The 21,026-nt window shown below is 48.9% G+C and overlaps 1 protein-coding gene across 1 annotated transcript in view; it reads right to left on the bottom strand.

Annotated features, from left to right (window-relative positions):
- Positions 1 to 21,026, bottom strand: part of MAN1C1 (mannosidase alpha class 1C member 1) — a 146,864-nt gene that overhangs the window by 34,395 nt on the left and 91,443 nt on the right. The window contains exon 3 of the mRNA XM_023519098.1: positions 555 to 670. Within this exon, the coding sequence (XP_023374866.1) occupies positions 555 to 670 (116 nt within the window). The remainder of the gene's footprint in view (positions 1 to 554; positions 671 to 21,026) is intronic.

Below are 21,026 nucleotides of genomic sequence, written 5' to 3'. Positions count from 1 at the left end.
CACATTACTGTTCCCTCTGCAAGGCCCTTGTACCTGACCAGGTGTGCCTGCAAGGGTGGGAAGCAAGAGTGTCCTGGAACTGGTCATGGGCCTCTAACCAGATCCTGCCCCCAAGCTATCTCAAGAGGGCAGTGTGGGAGCTCAAGGCTGGAGCAGCTTGGAGCCACCTCTCCCTTCCACAAAGCCACTTCTCCCTTGGTGCTCCTGCTGGCTGACTGCTTTGTGTGATATAACTGGCCCTAGAGGGCTGTCCTGGGTATGAGTACGGTGCTTATAATGAGCACTGCCTGATCTTGCCAGGAGGAAAGGAGTGGTTGTGGCTGTCTTCCCTCTCAGAGGAGGATGCCAGGTCGGGGGAATGTCCCCACTTCATGGCTGGCCTTGTGTGAGGGGCTCAGTACAGAGGGCACCACAGCCCTGGTTCCAGGACTGCTCTGCTGTGCAGCCTTGGGTGGGACCCTCAAAGTCTCTGGGTGTCAGTGATGAAAGGGGGAGCTGGCTGCTGACCTCTTGTTGGGTCCCTTCTGGCCCTAACACCTGAGTCTCTGACTCACCACGTTCAGGTGGAAGCTCTTTTCAACCCAGGCCTTGGCCTCTTGGAACTCCTCCTTCAGCTCCATGAGGTAGAGGGTGTCGAGGGAATCAATGACCGTCGCCCCACTGAGGCCCCCTGCAGGCACAGAGAATCACAGTCATTCTTATGCTTTCTGTCCCCAAGTAGATAAGCCATCATCCTCCAGACTCCTGCCTTTGCTAGTGCCTGAGCAGGCTCCAAGGCAAAGGCTGTACCCATCCATACTCCAGAGGACTCTGGTGCCACCAGTGAAGGTAAGGCCAGGACCCAGTGTCCTCCCTGTGGGCTGTTTCCTCCTTAGAGCATCAAAGAGCATCCAGGGCGACTGAACTCCTGGGCCAAGCCACTTTCCAGACCTTGGCCCACTCTTCTGTAGCAAGTCAACTATCAGTGCACCTGGTACCTGCTTCTCTCTACTTTGGCATACAAAAATCATTAACAAAGGTGCAAGCTCTCCTATTGTTCAATTCCATCCCTCATTTTATTCTAAGAGAAAAAATGAAGATACTCATAAATATTTAACCAGGAAGAGATTTGTTGCAGTACCATGTATCATGGGGGGAAAGTTGGGGAAAGGTCTCCAAGCCCAACAATAGACAATTAGTATACAGGCTGGGTGTGGTTGCTCACACCTGTAATCCCTTTTTGGGAGGCCAACATGGGAGAATTGCTTGAGGTCAGAAGTTTGAGACCAGCCCAAGAAAATGGTGAGACTCCCCCCAAAAAGCCAGCCATGGTGGCAGGCATCTTTAGTTCCAGCTATTTGGGAGGTAGAGGCAGGAGGATCTCTTGAACCCAGAAGTTTGAGACTGCAATGAGCTATAATGATGACACTGCACTCTAGCCCAGGCAACACATCCTATCTCAAATTTAAAAAGAAGGAGAGAGAGAGAGAGAGAATTAGTTATTGTGGCTCAAACATAAAATAGGATACTATGCAGCCATTTGCACAAGTGAGGTAGACCTTATGTTTATTGGGGATACATCCAGGGAATTTTTTTTTTTTTTTGGAGACAGAGTCTCAAGCTGTTGCCCTGGGTAGAGTGCTGTGGTGTCACAGCTCACAGCAACCTCCAACTCTTGGGCTTAAGCGATTCTCTTGCCTCAGCCTCCCAAGAAGCTGGGACTATAGGCGCTCGCCACAATGCCAGGCTATTTTTTTGTTGCAGTTGCCATTGTTGTTTTAGCTGGCCTGGGCCGGTTTGAAGCTGCCAGTCTCATGTATGTGGCTGGCATCCTACCCACTGAGCTATAGGCACTGCCTGGATCTTCTTTTTTTTTTTTTCAAGTAGGTTAAAAGGCTCAGCACCTGTGGCTAAAGCAGCAAAGGCACCAGCCACATACATCTGGGATGGGAGGTTCAAATCCAGCCTGGGCCCACTAAATAACAATGACGGCTGCAACCAAAAAATAGCCAGGCGTTGTGGTGGGTGCCTGTAGTCCTAGCTACTCGGGAAGTGGAGGCAGGAGAATCTCTTGAGTCCAGGAGTTTGAGGTTGCTGTGAGCTGTGATGCCACAGTGCTCTACCCAGAGTGACAGCTTGAGGCTCTGTCTGAAAGAAAGAAAGAAAGAAAGAGAAAGAAAGCACCTTGTATAAATTATAAAGCAAAGTGTGAATGTACAGAATGAGTCTGGAAGGATGTGATTCCGTGCTTGTCTCTGAGTGCTGAGATTATAGGTACTTTTTGAGCTTCAGAAGGCTCATGGGTTTTTTTTTTTGTTTGTTTGTTTGTTTTTTAAACAGTCTCACTTTGTCAGCCTCAGGAGAGTGCCATGGCATCATAGCTCACAACCACCACAAACTCTTGGGCTCAAGGGTTCCTCTTGCCTCAGCCTCCTAGTAGCTGGGACTACAGGTGCCTGCCACAATGCTCGGCTATTTTTAGAGACAGGGTTTTGCTCTTGCTCAGTCTGGTCTTCAACTCCTGAGCTCAGGTGATCTACCTGCCTTGGCCTCCCAGAGTGCTAGGGTTATAGGCATGAGCCACCAGGCCCAGCCTAGCTCATGATTTTTTTTAATAATCAGGAATTTATGTCCATTTTTTAAAAGAATAAGGAAAGGTTAGGCAAAAACCCAAATAAAAAAACAAACAAAAATTTTCACTCTTTCTAAGACAGTGAGTACACAAAGAGCAAACTGCCAGGCCTAGCTCTTGCCTTTGAGCTTTAGAGTCTTTTCCTGGGCGTAGAGGCTGAGATAACTGTGCCCATGAAGTACTGGGCAGAAGAATAATGAGGAAGACCTCGTCTGGCACAACCAGAATCTGGAGCTGTAGAGGACTGTGAGAGAGGAGGCGAGGGAGAAAGAGATGTGCCTGGCACCATCCGGATGGCTTCTAGGAGGCAGCCGCTGCCTCCCATCAACTTTTTACAGTACAACTACAGAGTCTTTGCAGGCAGCAGCAATTTCCTTCAGGGACCAGAGTGTTGTTCTAAGAGGAGTAATTGTTCCTCCAGTGTCCTCCCTGTCGAGGCTGACAGCACCGACAGGCACAGGCTCTGCCTTCCCCCAGCGGAAACTCTAGAACCTGCTGGGCCCCCTTGAGTCTGAGGCATGGCCTTGCCAGCACCCCCAGAACTCAGAGTTAATTAGTGGCTCCTAACTGTTCTCTTGCACTGACTTTGTAGGCAGAGGAGCCTTCTGAAGCTCAAATGCTTACCTGCTGCTCTAGGCCAGGCAAGTCTGATAAAGGCCTGGAAAAGAGCAGGAGGGAGAGAGAGAAGGAGGGAGGGAGGAGTTGGGAACAAGGTAAGGCTGGAGGTTAAGTTATTGGTTACCAGAGGGACAGTTGGTAATGGAGAGAGGAGAGGGCTGGAGGAACTTGGTGGTTCCCTGACCCAGTCCTGGGATGGCTAAGTATTTGGGTTGAAGTGAATTTCCAGATGTTTAGCCCCTCCCACGCTCAAGGATTGGTAGGAAAACACATCAAAGCCAGAGTTAGACCTGATCCTTTCCCATTTATGCCAGCTGCCTCCCCCGCAGGTGGCAGGGCTGAACAAAGTTTCTGGGGATGTCTTTACCCTGTGGAGGAGCTCAGGCAAGGAGATGGAAATCTCGGGCAGCTGAGCACGGTTGAAACATGCCTGGGCCACAGGCTGCTGGCCTGGCACTCACACTCCTGGCTCTGTAGCCCCACAGCTTCATTTCATACATGAGGGACCCAAGAGGGGTGGAGACACGCTCAATATTAGGCCAAGGGAGGACTGGCCCAGCCCCAGGCTGAGGGTAATGTGTTTTCCATGGCATCTAGAGGCCTTTTAATTTTCTGTGAAAACAACTTCGCATTTGATCTGACCCACTCGCTCTGCTGTGAGTCCTTCAAGGCCAGGGAGAGGCAGCCTATGGTGTCTAATTTCTGAATCCTGCTCTGAGCTGCCTGGTGTTTCACCCCATGGGCCTTCCTTCCTCTGGGCCAGGCTGGGAGGGCAGCCAGGGCTCCTCGTGACCAGTTCTCCCATCTCTGGGGACACTCGATGCAGCCAGCTAAGAAAGCAGCTTGTTAAGAGGTTTGTTGGCAAGGTCTTGCCCCTGCTCCTGGGCTCTTAAATCCTTCTCTTGGTTGGCTTCCCGCCCCTGCCCCCACCTGGTACACAGTTGAGCTGTGGTCCAGCAAGGCACTTATTGGAAAGCCTTTCATTCTAGGCCAAAGGTTACTCCACAGCCAGGCTGGGCAGGAGAGAAGGCCCTATCCCAAATTCAACCCTATCTGCACCTGTGGCCTCCGGGGGAAAGACATACTCCCTGTTCAGTAAACAGGCCCATGATTTATATGCAAAGAGCCAACAAGGCACAAAAAATGTCACACAGCCAACTTGGATGCTTTCTTGGGGCTGCCCTGGGGGGTGGGGGGATTCCACATTGGTCTGGAAGGAACCTAGCTCCAGCTCTAAACCCATGGGTTTCACGAAGGACACCTCCCCCATTCCTTCCAGGACAGGAGGCAGTGGGGTGTGTTAGAAAGAACACAGGCCCAGCAATCAGACAGTCCTGGGTTCAAATCCCAGTATGGGTCAGCAACACATCTGCTCTAAACATCAGAGTGCTCATCTGTAAAATGAGATTCAGAACACTGGGTTAGGGCACTGGGGAGCCACTGCAGCCTGCTGAGCCAGGATAAATACATCATTTACATAGCTGGCCTAAATACAGCTCTGTATGTTTGGCACAGACTAAGTGCTTGATAAATAAGCTTACTGTTCTTATTTCTGGAGACTCTTAGCTCACCTTGAAAGAGTGGCCTAGAGACTCCCTTTGGGAAAGCAGAGGGTAGGAGATGCTCCAATTTGACTCTTCTGACCTTTGGCTACTGAATAAAGCCTTTCCAAGGCAACCCTGCACTGTGGCTAAAAGGCTGGCTTTGATGGTAGGGAGAGGCATGTTCAAATCCTGGCTCTGTTACATACTAGCTGTGCGTGAGGGAAGGTTATTTTATCTCTGTGCCTCATTCACCTCATCTGCAAAACAGGGATGACAGTGGGATCAACCTCAGAAGGCTGCTAGAAGAGTTAAATGAGGCAGTGGATGGACAGGGGTTGGCATGATGTTGGGTACATGTGGCCCCCTTTGCTCTCAGCTGGCGCTGGGCCCCTTCACAAAGTCTTCCGGGGTCACTGAGGGCTGGTAGTGTGGCTACATTCTTGGCCCTCTTTTTTTACCTTGCAGGGCAGTGTGGGCAAGAGATTGCAGTTTACAAAACCCCTGGCCCATCTTAAAGGAAGACTGTGTTATGGGGTCCATCTGTATCTGCCACTGAGGCCATTATTACCCCGATCTGGGTGTATATCTCCCTCCAAAAGGGTCTTCCTACCTTTAGAATCCCTTCCTTTCACCTCCAATTCAGACTCTATGTTGCTGTCTGATGTGTCTTTCTAAAACCATCTCTAACCGTGTCTCTCCCCAGCTTGGAAGCCTGCAATGGTTCGACAGCCCCAGTACCCAAGCAGTAAGAAGCACACACTCCTGCTTCCACACTTCTGCCCATGAGGTCTCCTCTGCCATGAAATCTTCTCTATGTGTTTTGGAGTGTTTAAAGCCTACACATTCTCCAAAGTCAGCCTCTCAGTGGCAGCCTTCCCACTTCCATTAGCTAACCACTTCTTGCCCAGACAGTATCCACAGTGCCTTACTGGGCCTCTGAGTTGGCCACCCACTACTCCCTTCCTGTACTGTGGGGCTCTGTCTCCTCTCCAACTGGATTGTGAGCTGAGGTCAAGGGCTCTCAGTGCCTCTCTCATACCAACTTTTCAGCCTCATCTCTAAGTAGTTCCAAAGGCCGGAGCCCCCCAGCCCAAACAAGCCACTTGCTACTCCCTGTGGCCTCCTCACATACTCCTACATTTATGACTCTTCTGTAAACTTTGCAAGGAACTTCCTTCCCCATTCCACTTTCTTGAAGTCAATCTGGTCTCCACCCCACAGTCTGTGTGGGATCTCATCTTCTTCTGATGCCTAGCCTAGATGCCTCCTGCTCCTCTGAGAGGTCTGCCCAGCCTCATGAAGCTTCTATACTCTGGGCCCCACTCCTGCACCTCCATCTCCCACACACTGAAGGAATCAGCAATGTCCTGTCCCTGACATTCATAACAGCAGAGGTCTGGTCTGTATCTGAGTCCTCCCCGTGCTCAGGAACAAGCTGCTGAAGGATGCTGGGAAGGCAGGAGGGTGGGAGTCCAGGTTGGCAGCCTGCGCTCATTCTCCCAGCCTCCAGGGCACCATTTTTCCTCTGGCTTCTCCTTCTAACCCTGTGATGGCTTCTTCCTAGGCTCTTTTGCTGGCTCCTCCCCATCTCCCAACCTCTAAAGACTGGGGCACCATGAAGCTTCATCTTTAGGCTTCTTCTGTCTTCTCTTCTCTTAGTGACTTCATCTAGTTTCAAACCTTAGAAACCAAGCACATGCTGATGATTCCAGATTTAAATCTCCAGACAGGGTTTTGTCCTTGAACTCCTGACTCACATATCCACTTCCTCCTCACATTTCCATGTGGAGGTCCACAGGCATCTCACATTTAACTTGTCTGAAAGCAAAGCCTGCTCCTCCCAGTCTTGTTCATCTTAACTAATGCCACTCCTCCTCCCCAGAGCTGTGGCCCCAAACCCTTGACTCTGTCCCTCACTCTCTCATCTGGTCCCATAGCAAATCCTGGTGGCCTATGTCCGCAAGACTCCCAGATCCTGTTCACATCTCACCTCCTCCATGTAACCACCTTGGTCTGGCCACCTCTTGTCTTCTTGGATTTATTCCAAGGGCTTCCTAATTGCCCCCTCGGCATCTGTTCTCCCCCCACCTATACAATTTGTCCTCAAAGTGTAGCCAGAGGGAGTCTTCAAAAGCACAAGACATCTCATGCCACTCCTCTGCTCAAAATCCTCCCATGGCTCCCACCTGAGTTAGAAGCCATAGTCCTTATACTCCCTAGCAAGACCTATGATCTAGCCCCAGCTCTCTCTCTGCCTCTCTCCTCCCCTCCAGCTATAGGTTGCTTTTTTGAGTCTTCCAAGCCTGCTCCCTGCTTAGATCCTGGGACTGGGTTGCTACAAAACAGCACCTCCAGCCATCATCCCCTTCCCCCCTCGACTATTCCTCAGCACCTTTATCACCAGGGGCTTTACACATGAACCTACTCGCCTATTCACTGTGCATCTCCTCCTTCTGGAAAATTGTTCCTGGGGGGAGGACTCTGTTTACTTCCACTCCTACTGCCTAAAACAGGCGTCCTCAAACTATGGCCTGCAGGCCACATGCAGCCTGCCTAGGACATTTATCCAGCTTGCCGGGTGTTTTTGCCGATGCCGCCTGTCCTGCTTAATAGCTGACTCGTCCCGGGGCCCACAGTCCAGCCCTCCAACGGTCTGAGGGACAGTGAACTGGCCCCCTGTTTAAAAAGTTTGAGGATCCCTAGCCTAAAACATGGTCTAGCCCACAACAGGAAACAAAGGGCCCCCCCGCCCTGAGGTGGGGAGGGCTTCAGTGGAGCTGTGGCTCATTCACAACTCCCCATGCCTGACTATGTCTGACACTCAGAGGCACTGAACTCTGGTAAACGTGTTGGGTTGAACAAAATGAGCTCACCATGTGGGCATCTGTGGTGACCATGTCCAGGGCAAGGTTAACTGTCTACTCCAGGGGCTACTGTCAAAAGACAAAGAAGACCTTCTCACCAGGCCGTAGCCACACTGACCAGGGCGACCAAGCATACCCAAGCCATTGCCCCATGAAAAGCTTTGTGTTGCAAGTCAGTCTCTACAAAGGAATGAACCCCCAGCTCCCATAACCTCCTTTCCAGGGGCTGCCTTGCCAGGACCCCACTATCCTCCTAGACCATGTATGTATCCCACTTTGCTGCTGGCTCTGCCATATTAAAGGTGACAAGATTTTTATGTAATATTGCGTTAGCAAAGAGAAATGGGTCAGGTTGACAGCACACACTCTAGGAAGAACATTTAGAAGGGAAAAAAATCACCCAAGGCATAGTCTATTACCACGGTATCCCCAGAGCCACACACTAATGGTTGCATTTAATTTAATGACATAATCCACAGAGACTTTTCTTAAACTGTAAAGAAACAACGCAAATGTTTTTCTCAGCCTCCACAGAAATTCTTGTGGCTGTGTGGCAGATCACATTTTCTCAAAGATGGCTGCCATGGTAGATCCCATCCCATGATGGCTCCTCCCCCTGAACCTGGGCAGACTATTATAATTACCCAGACCAAAAGAACAATGCAGAAGGGATAAGTGCTATTTTCTAGGCTCAGACCTTAAGAAACTGGTAGCTTCCACATCCTACCTCTTGGAATGCTGGATCTTGGAACCAGCCGCCATATTGTGAGGAAGCCCAAGATAGCCCCCAAGAAGAAAACACACTAAGAGGCCACATGTCAGTTTTCTGACTGACAGTTCTGCCTGTGGGTCTATCAAATAGCCAACATCAATCCCAGCAATATGAACGTAAAAGTTTCCAGATAATACCAGCCCCCAGCTGTGGAGCCAGCTTAGCCTCAAAGCCTTTCCAGCTGAGGGCCCATACATGATGGTACAGAGATAAGCTGTCCCCTTTCTGAATTCCTGACCCATTAAATTTGTGAGCATAATATTAACAAAATACTTGTTTTAAGCCACTAAGCTTTGGAATAATTTGTTATGCAGTAATAGCAACTGGAGTGTTCTGCCACATGGGTTTCTAGGAAGATTAATTAAAGTGATATTCCTACTACCCCAGAGTATATTGTTTAAAACCATATCATCTCATATGGCAAGGTTGCATAAAACCCTTCTAGAGATTGGGACCTCTCCATTTCTATCTGGTCTGGGTTTTGTTGTTTGTTTATTTTTTATTTTTTTAGCAGGGATATTTTTCTTGAATATTCCCATGATGGCTATTTCATGGGTCACATACAGTTATGCTCAGAGGCTGAGGGCTTCCAGGCAAAGATTTCTTGGAAACTCTGGGAGGAAAGATATTTTTTAGGAGCTATTCCGGGAAACCAACAGAATGCTCGTACGAGAGTCTTATTAATAAAAGATGAGCAGATCTGATCATGTCACTGCTCTGTTTCAAAGCCCTCAATTCCCTCCTCTCTTGTTTTCCAAGTTCAATCTCCAGGGTGCAATGTGCAGAGTCCGTGGTCCAGGCCATAGCTCCAGCCTTATCTCTCTCTCCTGCTCTTTCTGTAATAAACCACTAACAGCTCCCCACAACCCTGGGGTATGTGCTGACATGGGCCCCCTGTGTGGATGCCTTCCTTTTTAGTGTTGGCTTGGGAAACACCTCCTCATCTTTCTGGCCTCAGTTCATGCATTAGGCCTTCTCCTAAGACATTCCTCAGCCACTAAACAGAACTGACCACTCCATTCCTTGATGCCCACCTGGCTCTGCTGTGTGGGTGATTTTGTTTCAGCACTGCTTGTGCCACATCATACATCTTTGCTTATATGCCTGTGAATCCCAGGGCCAGTGACAGGCTCTAACTCTTCCCAGTGGCCCCAGGATCCGTACCTATGCCAACTACAAAAAAGATGAACACAAGTGCTGGTGAATAAATGAATGGCTAGAGGAACAGCCAACAGCACATTCTTGGGGATCTCCATCACTTTACCAGGCCTCCTGTACCTGGAGAAGTTCCAATACACATAGCAGTGGTCAGTTATGGAGGAAATCCCTGTTCAGGGGCAAAATGGACAGCTGCATATGGCAGGGCCCTGGTGGGACTGATGGCTTCCTCCAACCTTCCCAAACTAATGCCGTGCTCCATTGCCACTGTAGGTAGAGGGGACCTGCATGCTGAATGAGGTTCCCTGTGACCAATATAGACAGACATGACTCATGGAAGCAGTGTACTGGGCGCAGCTCCTCATTGGAAAATGGAGTGTGTCTATAAAATGTTAATATTTTGTTTTTAAACAAATGCTGAAGGTACTGTCTGACCTGGATACTTGTGTTTAAAAACCCACTGACTATGCTGTAGAGCAAGCTCTAAACTGCTTTCATCTCAAAATACCTCCAAAAGAAGAAAAGGGCAGATGGACAAATTGGAGCTCAGAAAGCGGCAGTGATAGTTCCAAAGTCACACAGCTCAGCGCAGCTGTGACCAGAAACCTCCCCTCAGCCCCTCTAGAGGAGCTGTCAGCTGCCTCTGACAGGGCCAGGGCCTCCCAGGCCTATGGGCGCAGGGTCACAATGCTATCCTTGGAATTTGCTGTGGCCATACTGAGCTCTGCATTGATTCATGGCAAACACAACCTGTGGACCAGAACCAAGAGGTGCAGATGTGTAACAAGATGAATGATGATTACTGGAAACGGGAAAAGAAAGGAAATTAAAGATGGCTGGAGAAACATAAAGAGATGGCAGAGGCAGTGCCAAGAGAGGCTGGTATGAAGCAGGGCCTCCAGAGAGGGTCCTTCTAGTTGCTGGAATGGCTGACCTGCAGGCAATGGGTCAGTAGAAAGGGCTAAGCCTTGAAGCCACAAAGACCCAAGTTTGGACCTCCCACTTAACTAGCTGCCTCCACCCTTGTGAAGCATCCTGAGGGCTAGAGATGACCAACAATGCTGGACGTAGACTGCCTGGGCTGGCAGTCGCCAAGCCTGTGTGGAAGCAGAAACCTTTTAAGTCTTACAATAACCTGATGGGGAGAATATAGTTCCTGCCCATTTTACAGGTGGGGAAACTGAGGTTTATAGAACCTTGTAAATTTCTCAAGGTTAATAAGCAGGGAGCCAGGATTCAACTCAGGCTATCTGCTTTGGTGGGTCTGCCCTTCACTGCTGTGCCATTCTGCTCCTGCACAGCTTCGCAGACTGGGCTTAGCACAGAGGGCACCAGGGACGTGCCCTCAGCCTCAAGACCCCAGGCCACTTTCTCAGGGCCCCATGGTATGGCCTGACTGTCCCTCCCACCTCTGAGCAGGAGCAAAGCTCCCTCTGCAGCAGGTACTGCCTCTCTCTGGAGGGCCTGGGCACTGTCCACAGGAGCCCCACACCACAATACACAGCCTACCACCACTGTCTCCACGAAGCCTCCCCGGGTCCCTTCAAGGGTGTTCTTCCTCTTCTCTCCGCCACTCTGGGCCCACCGCCGATCTCCTGGCCCAGGCTGACTCACAGGAGGGACCATGTTGGTCTCTTTCTCTGACAGATGGGAGCCTGGAAGGCAAAGATTCTGCCAGATTCATCTTTGGAACCATCAAAGAGCCTAGCACGATGCCGAGTGATTGATAGGGTTTAAGTAAATGTGCACTGAATTAAACCAGAGAGACACTGAGGAGCCCAGAGCAAGCATCACCAGGGGCCTGACCAAGTGGACTCTCCCTCCATCAGGCCCCTGAGCGACCCATCCCCAGCATCTGGTGACAGACCAGCCCACCCTCCTCTACAGACCGAGGTCTTCCCTTTCTTTGGTTTATAGGCCCTTCAAGAATCTAATAGAAGCCACTCTTCCTCCTCCCCTTAACTGGAAAGATAGTTGGACACACAGAAAATAACACAGTCACTGCTGACCACCTAATAGAGACGGAGGCCTGGGCCCGGGATGGATTTCTTACAAAGGACAGGGAAAGGAGGCACTTTGGGATCAGGTAGACTTAGAATCAAACCTTCCTTTGTCTGTTACCAGCTGTGTGACTTCCAGTCAGCTACTTTACCCTGTGAGCTCCTCTGTGAAAGGGGAATAATGTGTGTTACTAAAGCAACAACAGCGCTAAGAGATGCATAATGAGGTTTGTTGGGTTTTTTCCCCCTTTAAATGTAAATGGACTACAGGAGGTGCCTGTGAATTGCTTTTCATTTGATTTTTCTGGAGACAGCAGTGATAGAGGCAGAAGAACTGGCTTCTACTTAAAACATGAAAGCCCAGTGACCACAATGGAGGACTTACCCTCTCGGAGCCAGTAGGGAATGTACCTCTGTCAGAAGGCACCAAGGATACCACCTCCTGAAGGTGTGGGTGGCATAGATGAGGCGCAGGGCACAGGAGGGGTTAGGAGAGACACCCCATCCTCCACTCATGCCCACTGCTCACAGACAACCCCAGTCTCATCCTGGCATGACAGCCCTGAGCGTTCTTCCAGGGTGAGAGCTGCCTCTGCTTTAGATCTCAGGGCCTAAACAATTCACAAACACAGCAAACGTGCAGTAGCCTGGAAGGCAGCTTTCTGCTTCAGAGAAAACACACAGTTCAATTTCCCAAAGATCGAAACCCAGGAGCATTTCAAGTCTTTCCCGGCCAGAGCAGTTCTGGGAACTAGGGAGGCACCACCCTTGTGTGACTGAACAATTAAAGCCACGAGTATTTGTCATTCTCAGCGAAGGTTTTTGAGAAAGACTGAGGAAACTGAAAAATAATTTGATTTTGGCAACACAGTTTTCAGAAATATATGGTAATCCATTTTTGTCAATCCATGGAAGGCACAGCTCAAGTCATTAAAAAGCCATCGCACTTAATCATGCGCGGAGAAGGCCAGTCTATGCCTCTCAGATCCTTTTCACATGGTTTCAGGGTAACTTTCAAAAACTGACAGGCAAGCAGGGAGGGGATTAGGACAGACAATAATCTGAGGAATTTTTTTTTCTGGTTCTCAGATGGCAAGGGATTTTATTTGAGAGAAAAATCACCACCCAAACCTTGGCCTTAGTGTGGGTGGGGGCAGTGGCAAAGGAGACCCCAGCATGGATCAGCCGGACCTCTGCCCTTGGGGAGATCACTGCTGCTCTCTCAGAGACAGTAAGCAAAGTCACAGGAAGATGGTAAGGAAATGGATAATTACGATGCATCATGACAGGTGCTAATAATAGGTGGAAGTTTGTGCTGATGTTAAGGCTCAGCTGTGAGCCATAGGGACCTGGGTTTGGAATTTGACTTTGCCACTCATTAACTGTGTGAACTCACATGAGTTTCTGCATCTCCCAGAGACCCAAGGTTCTCATCTAAAAAATAGGGTGCCCACCTCATAGACTTGGGAGATAAATTAGTTTAACTCCTAGGAAGCCTTTATCACAGTGCCTGGTACATAGTAAGTTCTTAACAAATGTGGCTGAGCAGTTAACTCTGCTGAGGGAGCCTCATGGGTGACTTTTGATTTGGATCAAAGATGAGCAGGAGTCTGCAGGGTGGGGAGTTGGAGAAAGGACACTTCAGGCAGAGACATGGCACATGCAAAGGCCCTGAGGTGAAAAGTTGACCAGGGATGTATGCAGGCATGTGGGGAGGAGATGGGGGAGGCAACACTGCCAGCTCCCACCCTTCCATCCTCCTGGGAACTCAGGCTAAGGGGAGCCATGGAGGGGTGTCAGTTGGGTTGGGCCTGTGCGCAGCAGTATAGATTAGAAGCTAACTAAGGAGCAGGAGGGAGGCTACAGAGAAGACTGGAATAGTGTTTGGAGGTCCAGGCTCCTCACAGGGTCCAGTGTCTTCCTGGTCTCAGACCATGCTGGGCACTTGTTGATTTTTAAGTGTCACCAAGAACTCTCATCTGGGGTCCCCAGGCTTTGTTTGAGGGAAATGCCCTCTACTGTGCCCAGCAGGGCAGAGCTACTGTGAGGAAATGGCTGCCTAGGTAAGGACCACATCTCCCAGCCCTGCTGCATTTGGTAGAAGTGGCCAGATCGAGTTCTGGTCAATGGGATGTGGGCATAAGTTCCACAAAAGTCACCCAGGGGATTCTCCAAGGCCACAGTGGCCTTGAGAGTCAAAACCTGAAGATGCTAGTCCCTCCATCACCCTGGCTCCCTGAGACACAGTGAGAAGCAGAGCTTCCTTCATGCTTCTACCACAGTCTCTGGGTTACCTGTTATAGCAGGTAGCATTACCTTAAGTAAATACATCTAGCAAAGTGAAAGACCTTGGGCACCTTGCTTCTTCACCTCTGAGCCTCACTTTCACACAGATTGTTGTGAGACAGTAGATGACAGATGTGATACTTTGCAGAGAAGAACCACAGAGATGTCATTCATCACAGGATCAAGCCTGAGGCTGCCCAGGGGAAGTGACTCTGGACTCCCTGCTGGGGCAGAGGGGCACAGCCAAGGGCTAGAGAAGCTCCAGGCAAGTGGTCAAGGTCCGCCAGCAGGTCCTGACCTAGACTGGAGGCTCTTGCTCCTAGCTTTAGTTCTGCCCTTGGCAGACGTTCCCCAAATAGCTGAGTCCCCCTCCCCGAGGGAGGAGGCTGGGGTCTGGCTTCCATCTCCTGGTGGTTCCCCTGGGAATGAGTCGGCCCAGCCTCCCTCTGATAACTTGTTCCAACCTCTCACAACTCATTAAGAGGAAATTGCGCTCCCTGCCAGGAAGATGCACGCCTGATTCTTCAGACACATCAGGTGGACTGTTATCAGAACCCTGTCATATCTCTGCACAGCCTCTGTGTGCTCTTGCTCTGCTGTCCTCTGCCAGGCTCTGTGCTCAGAGCACATGTTGCCTTTGGAGACCTGAAACCCCAGCTTGAGCAAACTGCCTGTCTGCCTGCCTGGTGAGGAACAGGGGCTCAGGATGGAGGCTCTTGAGGGTGGCAGAGGCTTAGTCTTCCCTACCCTGGGAACTCTACACTCCCAGCCCAGGATTGGGGCTGAGACCTCGAAGGCACAGGAAGAGGGCATGAGGTACACTGGATGTGATGAGCTGCAATGGCCTTCAGCAGCCCTCACAGGTCCCTGATCATTCCATGTCTTTCTGCTGAGGGAGGGGATCCCCTGCCACAGCTCAAGGGTGAGGGTGGAAGTGGGGAATGCTCACTGGAGCCTCTGGAACCTGGAATCAGGGCAAGGCCACCTCCTCCCACACATATCACACATTGTCCCATCCTCTGGGAAGGAGGGTGCGGACGTTGCCTTCCACCATCTCCTAGGTTCTCACCTCCTTTCTTGCTGTCTTGCTCGCTGGCTCCTACTAGGGGCATTTGCATTCTCAGATCACCTGACAGAGTCAAGACCATCAGTGTCCTGGACTACAATAAGGACATAAGGCATCCACTTCCAGAGTCCTTCCACAAGCAATAATTAACCTGCTTGCTCCTTCTGCCCACTCTGAGGGGTGCCCTTATTCCTATTTTACAGAGGAAGAAACTGAGGCTCATGGAAATTAAACGACTGGTGCCGGAGGTCCCCCAGCTAGTCCACTAGGCAATAATTTGAGCTGGGCCTAGCAGCCTCCAAAATAATTCCAGTCATTTGTTTAATACATTCTAAATGCAAGTACCAAACTAAGAGTTTCATTCTTAATCCTCATAATAAGACTACAGTGTAGGTGGTTGTATTATCTCCATTTCTAGATGACAAAACTGAGGCTCAAAGAAGCTAAGCAACTTGTCCAAGGTTGCACCATGAATATGCAGGAACCACGGCCTGAATGGCTAGTGTTTTTCCCCTCACCAGCCTCACAAGTGAGAAAGGTCCCACCTGGGGAAGGCAGAGCAAGGGGCTTCAGGATCCTACCCATCAAAAAAGCAGAATGTAAAATTGCACATATGCTGCTCATCAGCCCATTAAAAAACATGTGTACCTGGATCACATATGGTGGGATCTGTGGACATGGGTGTGTCTCAGAGGGAGGCAGGGTCTGGCCACTTCTGTTGGCACATGGCCACCCTTGGCCAAATTCTTCCTCGTAAGGATTGCTAAGGGTTAAGGTGAATAGCAATGAGGGTGCAGGTGTGCTGGCTCAACTTTCCCTTGGCCCTGGAGGTGGGGTGGAGGGGTGGGTGTCTCCCTTTCTCTCCCCAGGTGCAGGAGACACCTGGCCAGGTAACATTTCCACCCCACTGCATTCCAGACAGACCTCAGTCTCAGGCAGAGGTCCAAGCAAACCAGAGACCACTGCCCGGTGCACTCACAGCGTCTAAGAAAGCAAACGCTTGCAAGACAGGGGTTGAAGTAGCGGCCACAGTCCAGCAATTTGAAGGGGCCCTACGCCTATGATCCCCATCACAGAGGCCAAGGCCAAGGAGCTGGTCTTCAGTGCCCTCTAAAAGGCTTTCCCCAGCTGGGCAGCTTATTGCCCATTTTTCATTTCATGCTACAGTCACACTCACTGCAACATGCCACATGGCCCATCCCAGCCTAGGCTGCACGTTTTGCCCTGAACAGACTCCTTGCCCAGTCCCCCAGCCTTCCTCTGGCCTTCCTTCAATTCTAATCTCACATGCTCATCTGTTGTTCTAAATGGTTGTTTCCCTCCAAAGTTATATAGCATCAACTTCCATTAACTCTTTAGGAGAATCTTTAACTCTGTCTAGACTCTAGAGGGTGAAGTGCGAGGAGCAGGCAGAAGCAAGGGGGAGGGAGGAACTGAAGACTGAGGCAGCAGGCCCACAGCCATACTGTGCACTCTGTACTGGGGAGGCCCTGGGATGGCCTGTGAGGCCCTTGGTGGCCTTGCTCTAGTGTGCCCTAGGGTTGCTCCTGTACTTGCACATAACCACACCCTTGACATGCTGTCCCCTCACCTAGAATCCTCTTTTGGCCTGCTCTGCCTGGGAAGCGTCAGCCCATCTTCAAAGTCCAGTTCAATGTCACTGAGTTGGGCTTTGTGAAGGTGCAGAGGTGGGGTCAGAGGCTCCTCCCTCTGCATGCCCTATAGCATTTTGATCTCATCATTATGTGTGTGTGTGTCTCCCTCTCGGATGAAAACTCTTTGGGGGCAAGGGACATGGCTGTTCATCTTCATCCCCTGAAGCATCCTGTCCAGAGCTGTCCTAAAAAATACCTCAGGAATGGGCTGGGTACAGTGGGTGTGGCAGCTCACACCTGTAATTCTAGCATTCTGGGAGCCTGAGGCTGGTAAGCAAGAGCAAGACTCCATTTCTACTAAAAATAGAAAAACTAGCTGAGTGTGGAGGTTGGAGCCTGTAGTCTCAGCTACTCGGGAGGCTCAGGCAGGAAGTACACTTGAGCCCAAGGGTTTGAGGTTGCTGTGAGCTATGATGATGCCGCGGTATTCTACCCAGGGTGTCAGAGTGAAACTGTCTCAAAAAGAAAAGAAAAAGAAAAAGAAAAGAAATACCTCAGGAATGAATGAATGAGCTTCCTTTTGCCAAGATCTAAAGCTGCCTATTTTCCCATCTCCTACTGGGCTTTCCCTCTCCAGTCACAGGAGGAGCAAACTGTGCCCATTGTCTTCACACCACATTGGTATTGACCAGAGTTGAGTTTTAATGGTGCTTTGACAAAAGCCAGCTCCCATATTCATTTTCCTTGGCTAATTACATTTCCCAATTGAAACGCTTATCTCTAGGCTAGTGCTAAAGACATAATCAGTTTCCAGAATGGATTCAAAAGAGGTGAGAAGCAAGAAAATAATTAAGCCAACTTCTGATTGAATCAAATAATTAAGCAGATTTAATCAGTTGCCTGTGATCTACAGCCCTGGCCTGGGCCTGGGAGCATGCTGCTCTATCAGAGAGATCATTCCTGATTGTTTTAGAGATGGGCAGCCTGTCTTCTGAAAAGTAAGTACAGGAGGGACTCTTTCAAATAAATGCAAATCAGGGGGCCAGAAACCACACGTTCCTTATTTAGGCAAAATATTCTGGGGTTGGCAGTAAAAAAAATCGAGGGCAGGGGCACTCTGTTTGAGAGCCATGCCTGGGCACCCTGGGAAAGCTTGGCATCAATGGTTCTAATTGCTTATCCCTTTCTGCAGTTCACACCTTTTGCCACTGAGTAGGATGTCTCTCCCTGTCCTCAGGTACATGAGGCTAATGTTAGCAAATGTGATGTAAAAGGCATTTGCCTATTTCCACTTGCTTTCTTGCCCCTCTGCCATCTCCATGAGAATACATCTGGCAGAAATGACTTGCCCCAGTTGTCCCAGGCAAGGGTGTCCTAGATCAGCTGACGGTCAGCTGCCCTAGACACCAGGGTGAGCCCAGTCAAGATCTATAGAATATCTTAGCCTGCCAGCCTGCCCAGGCTGGATCAGCTGAACCTCAAAGACTCCCAAGTTACCTATACACTTGCTACTACATGCCAGTAAGTTTTGTGGTTGTTTGTTATACAGCATTCTGTGGCAACAGGTAACTCATTTCGTATCCCTCAGCCTAGGCCAGCTTTTTCTCCAGCTCTGGCCTCTTGAATGTACCTTCCACCCTCAGACCAGGCATCATTTAGAATGGAGAGTCATACACGCTGCTAAATCTTTATACAAAACTCATCTGATCATCACAAAGGCTCCTGGGCAGATACCAGTCCAGGGATCACTTGTCTCATCTTACAGATGGTGATGCTGAGGCTCAGGGAACCAAACTTAAGAGCCAAGACTGTGGGTAGAGATGGTGAGTACAACAGATACATTAGCCTCTATTTCTCTTATAAATTCCACTAAAACAATAGTATCAGAATTAAAAACTATCAATCCACAAAGAAATCAGCAGAGAAAATGATAGTAACATAGTTGGGGGCTGGAAAGGAGAGCAACCTGTGGCATTGACTCCGAAGAGACAAGAAAAGGCCAGGTGTGGTGGCTCATGCCTATTATCCTAGCATTCTGGGAGGACTGTTTGAGGCTAGGAGTTTAAGACCAGATTGAGCAAGAGTGAGGCCTCTCCTCTACAAAAAAATAGAAAAAATTAGGCAGGTGTTGAGGTACAGGCTTATAGTCCCACCTACTAGAGAGGCTGAAGCAGGAGGATTGCTTAAAAAAGGTTGAGGTTGCAGTGAACTATGATGAAGCCACTAAACTACAGCCTAGGTGATAGAGCAAGACCTTGTCTAAAAAAGGAAGAAAAAAAGAAAGAAAAGAAAGAAAGAATGAAGAAAAAAAAAAAGAATCCTTGGCCATAATAATGTAGGCAAATAAGCACTCAGGTTTGCACTAAAGAAACCCCCAAACTCTAGGATTGGTGGCAACACCAGATATTTCTGGAGGTGGAATGAAGTGTTGAAAGTCAGCTTAAAAGGCAGTAAGATTCCTAGATCCTCTTCCTACTTCTGCCAAGAAAATGTCCCCCTCTCATCCCTGCAGGAAACTAGAGGTAGAGTCTTTGCAGGAAGGAGCAAGACAGTGGACTGGACTGTAGGATGCTCAGCAGAGGCAGAGGGTACCATCCTGAGGGCAGAGGGGTTAAGTAAAGGTTTTTGGACTGTCCTACTTTGTCCCTCTTGCTCACCTGGATCTCGGAGAGTTGCCACAAGGCAGGGGAATGGAAACATCTATGCAGAATCCAACCAGCTCTAGAGAGCAAATCCCTGTGTCAGGAGTGCCCCTCTTGGATCATCCGGCTGTGAGGCATCAGTCAACAGAGCCCACTCACCACAGAGAGCCCCAACCATCTCATTTTTGGCCCCACATTTAATTTGAAGACGTAGCCAAGGAGCCACAAATATTTGCGGGAAAACTAACATAAGAAATATACATACAAATAAAAAGAAAACACACAAGAAGAGTAACTTGGGCTTGGCATCCATAGTTCAGTGGTTAGGGCACTGGACACATACACGGAGGCAGATGGGTTTGAACCTGGCCCGGGCCAGCTAAATAACAGTGACAACTGCCACAAAAAAATAGCTGGGCATTGTGGTGGGTGCCTGTAGTACCAGCTGCTTGGAAGGTTGAGGCAAGAGAATTGCTTAAGCCCAAGAGTTTGAGGTTGCTGTGGGCTGTGATGTCACAGCACTCTACCCCAAGGGTGAAACTGTAAAAAAAAAAAAAAAGAAAGAAAAGAAGAGTGACTTGAAAGACACAGAGACTCTGCAGGAAGAAGGAAACTTCAAAAACCATGTTATCAGTGAGACAGAAGAAAATGGCACACCCATAAGAGAAAGGGAGTACACAGAAAAAATTTACAAAATAAAACAAAGCTCTTGCAAATTAACCTATAGACAAGAGAAATGGTAAACTCAATAGAAGAGCTGAAAGATAAAGTTGAGGAAATTTCCCAGAGTAGAACTGAAAATAAAGACATAGAAAATAAAGGAGAAATGATAAGAAAATTAGAGGACCATATCCAGGTCTTATAACAAAACTGTAGGAATTCTAGAAATGAAGCTATTAGAAGGAAGAAAATAATCAAAGAAATTATTCAAGAACATTTCCCACAACTGAAAGCCTGGATTTCCAAACTGAAAAGATTCATTAATTTCTGAGAACATGGATGAAAAGAGACCTACACTAAGGCATGCCATCATGAAATTTCAGAGCATTGAAGACAAAGAGGAGGTCCTTTAAACTTCCAGAAAAACAACAGGTCACACATAAATGACCAGGTATCAAAATGGCATCAGGCTTCACCAGAAGCTAGAAACAACAGACCAAATTTCAAAATTCTAGGGGAAAATGACTTCCATGCTATAATTCTTTATTCAGCCTAATTATCAATAAAGCATGAGAGGAGGATAGAGTTTCAGATTTTAAAAATTTCAAATGTTTTATCACTCCCACAGGTACCCTTTTTCTAGAATGCTACTAGATGGGACCAATCAAAAAGAAAAAGATAAAGGATCCATCAAATGGGGATCTAAAACAAGAGAGGCTCATAGCTAACATTATACTTAATGGTGAAAGGCTAAAAGCTTCCCCCCCCCGATCAGAAACAAATAAGGATGTCTATTTCACAGTATACTACAGGTTCTATAAAGGGCAATTAGGAGAGGGAGAAGGAGAGAGGGAGCGGGGAAGGGGGTGAGAGAGAGAGAGAGAGAATGAGAACGAATCTACGTTGGAAAGAAAGAAGTAAAACAAATTCTTGCAGACAGCATATCTTATGTATAAAAAATCCTAGGTGGCCTGTGGCTCAGTGAGTAGGGCACTAGCCCCATATACCAAGGATGGCGGGTTCAAACCCAGCCCCGGCCAAACTGCACAACAAAAAAAGCTGGGTGTTGTGGCAGGTGCCTGTAGTCCCAGCTACTCAGAGGCTGAGGCAAGAGAATTGCCTAAGCCCAGGAGTTGGAGGTTGCTGTTGCAAGGGCCATAAAGTGAGACTCTGTCTCTACCAAAAAAAAAAAAAAAAAAAAAGGTAATAC

This window comes from Otolemur garnettii, unplaced genomic scaffold (assembly GCF_000181295.1).
Source record: "Otolemur garnettii isolate 467f Iridium unplaced genomic scaffold, OtoGar3 scaffold00156, whole genome shotgun sequence".
In the NCBI taxonomy this organism is placed as follows: Eukaryota; Metazoa; Chordata; class Mammalia; order Primates; family Galagidae; genus Otolemur; species Otolemur garnettii.
Note: the sequence above shows the minus strand (reverse complement) of the source record. Positions and strands in the feature narration are given on the sequence as shown.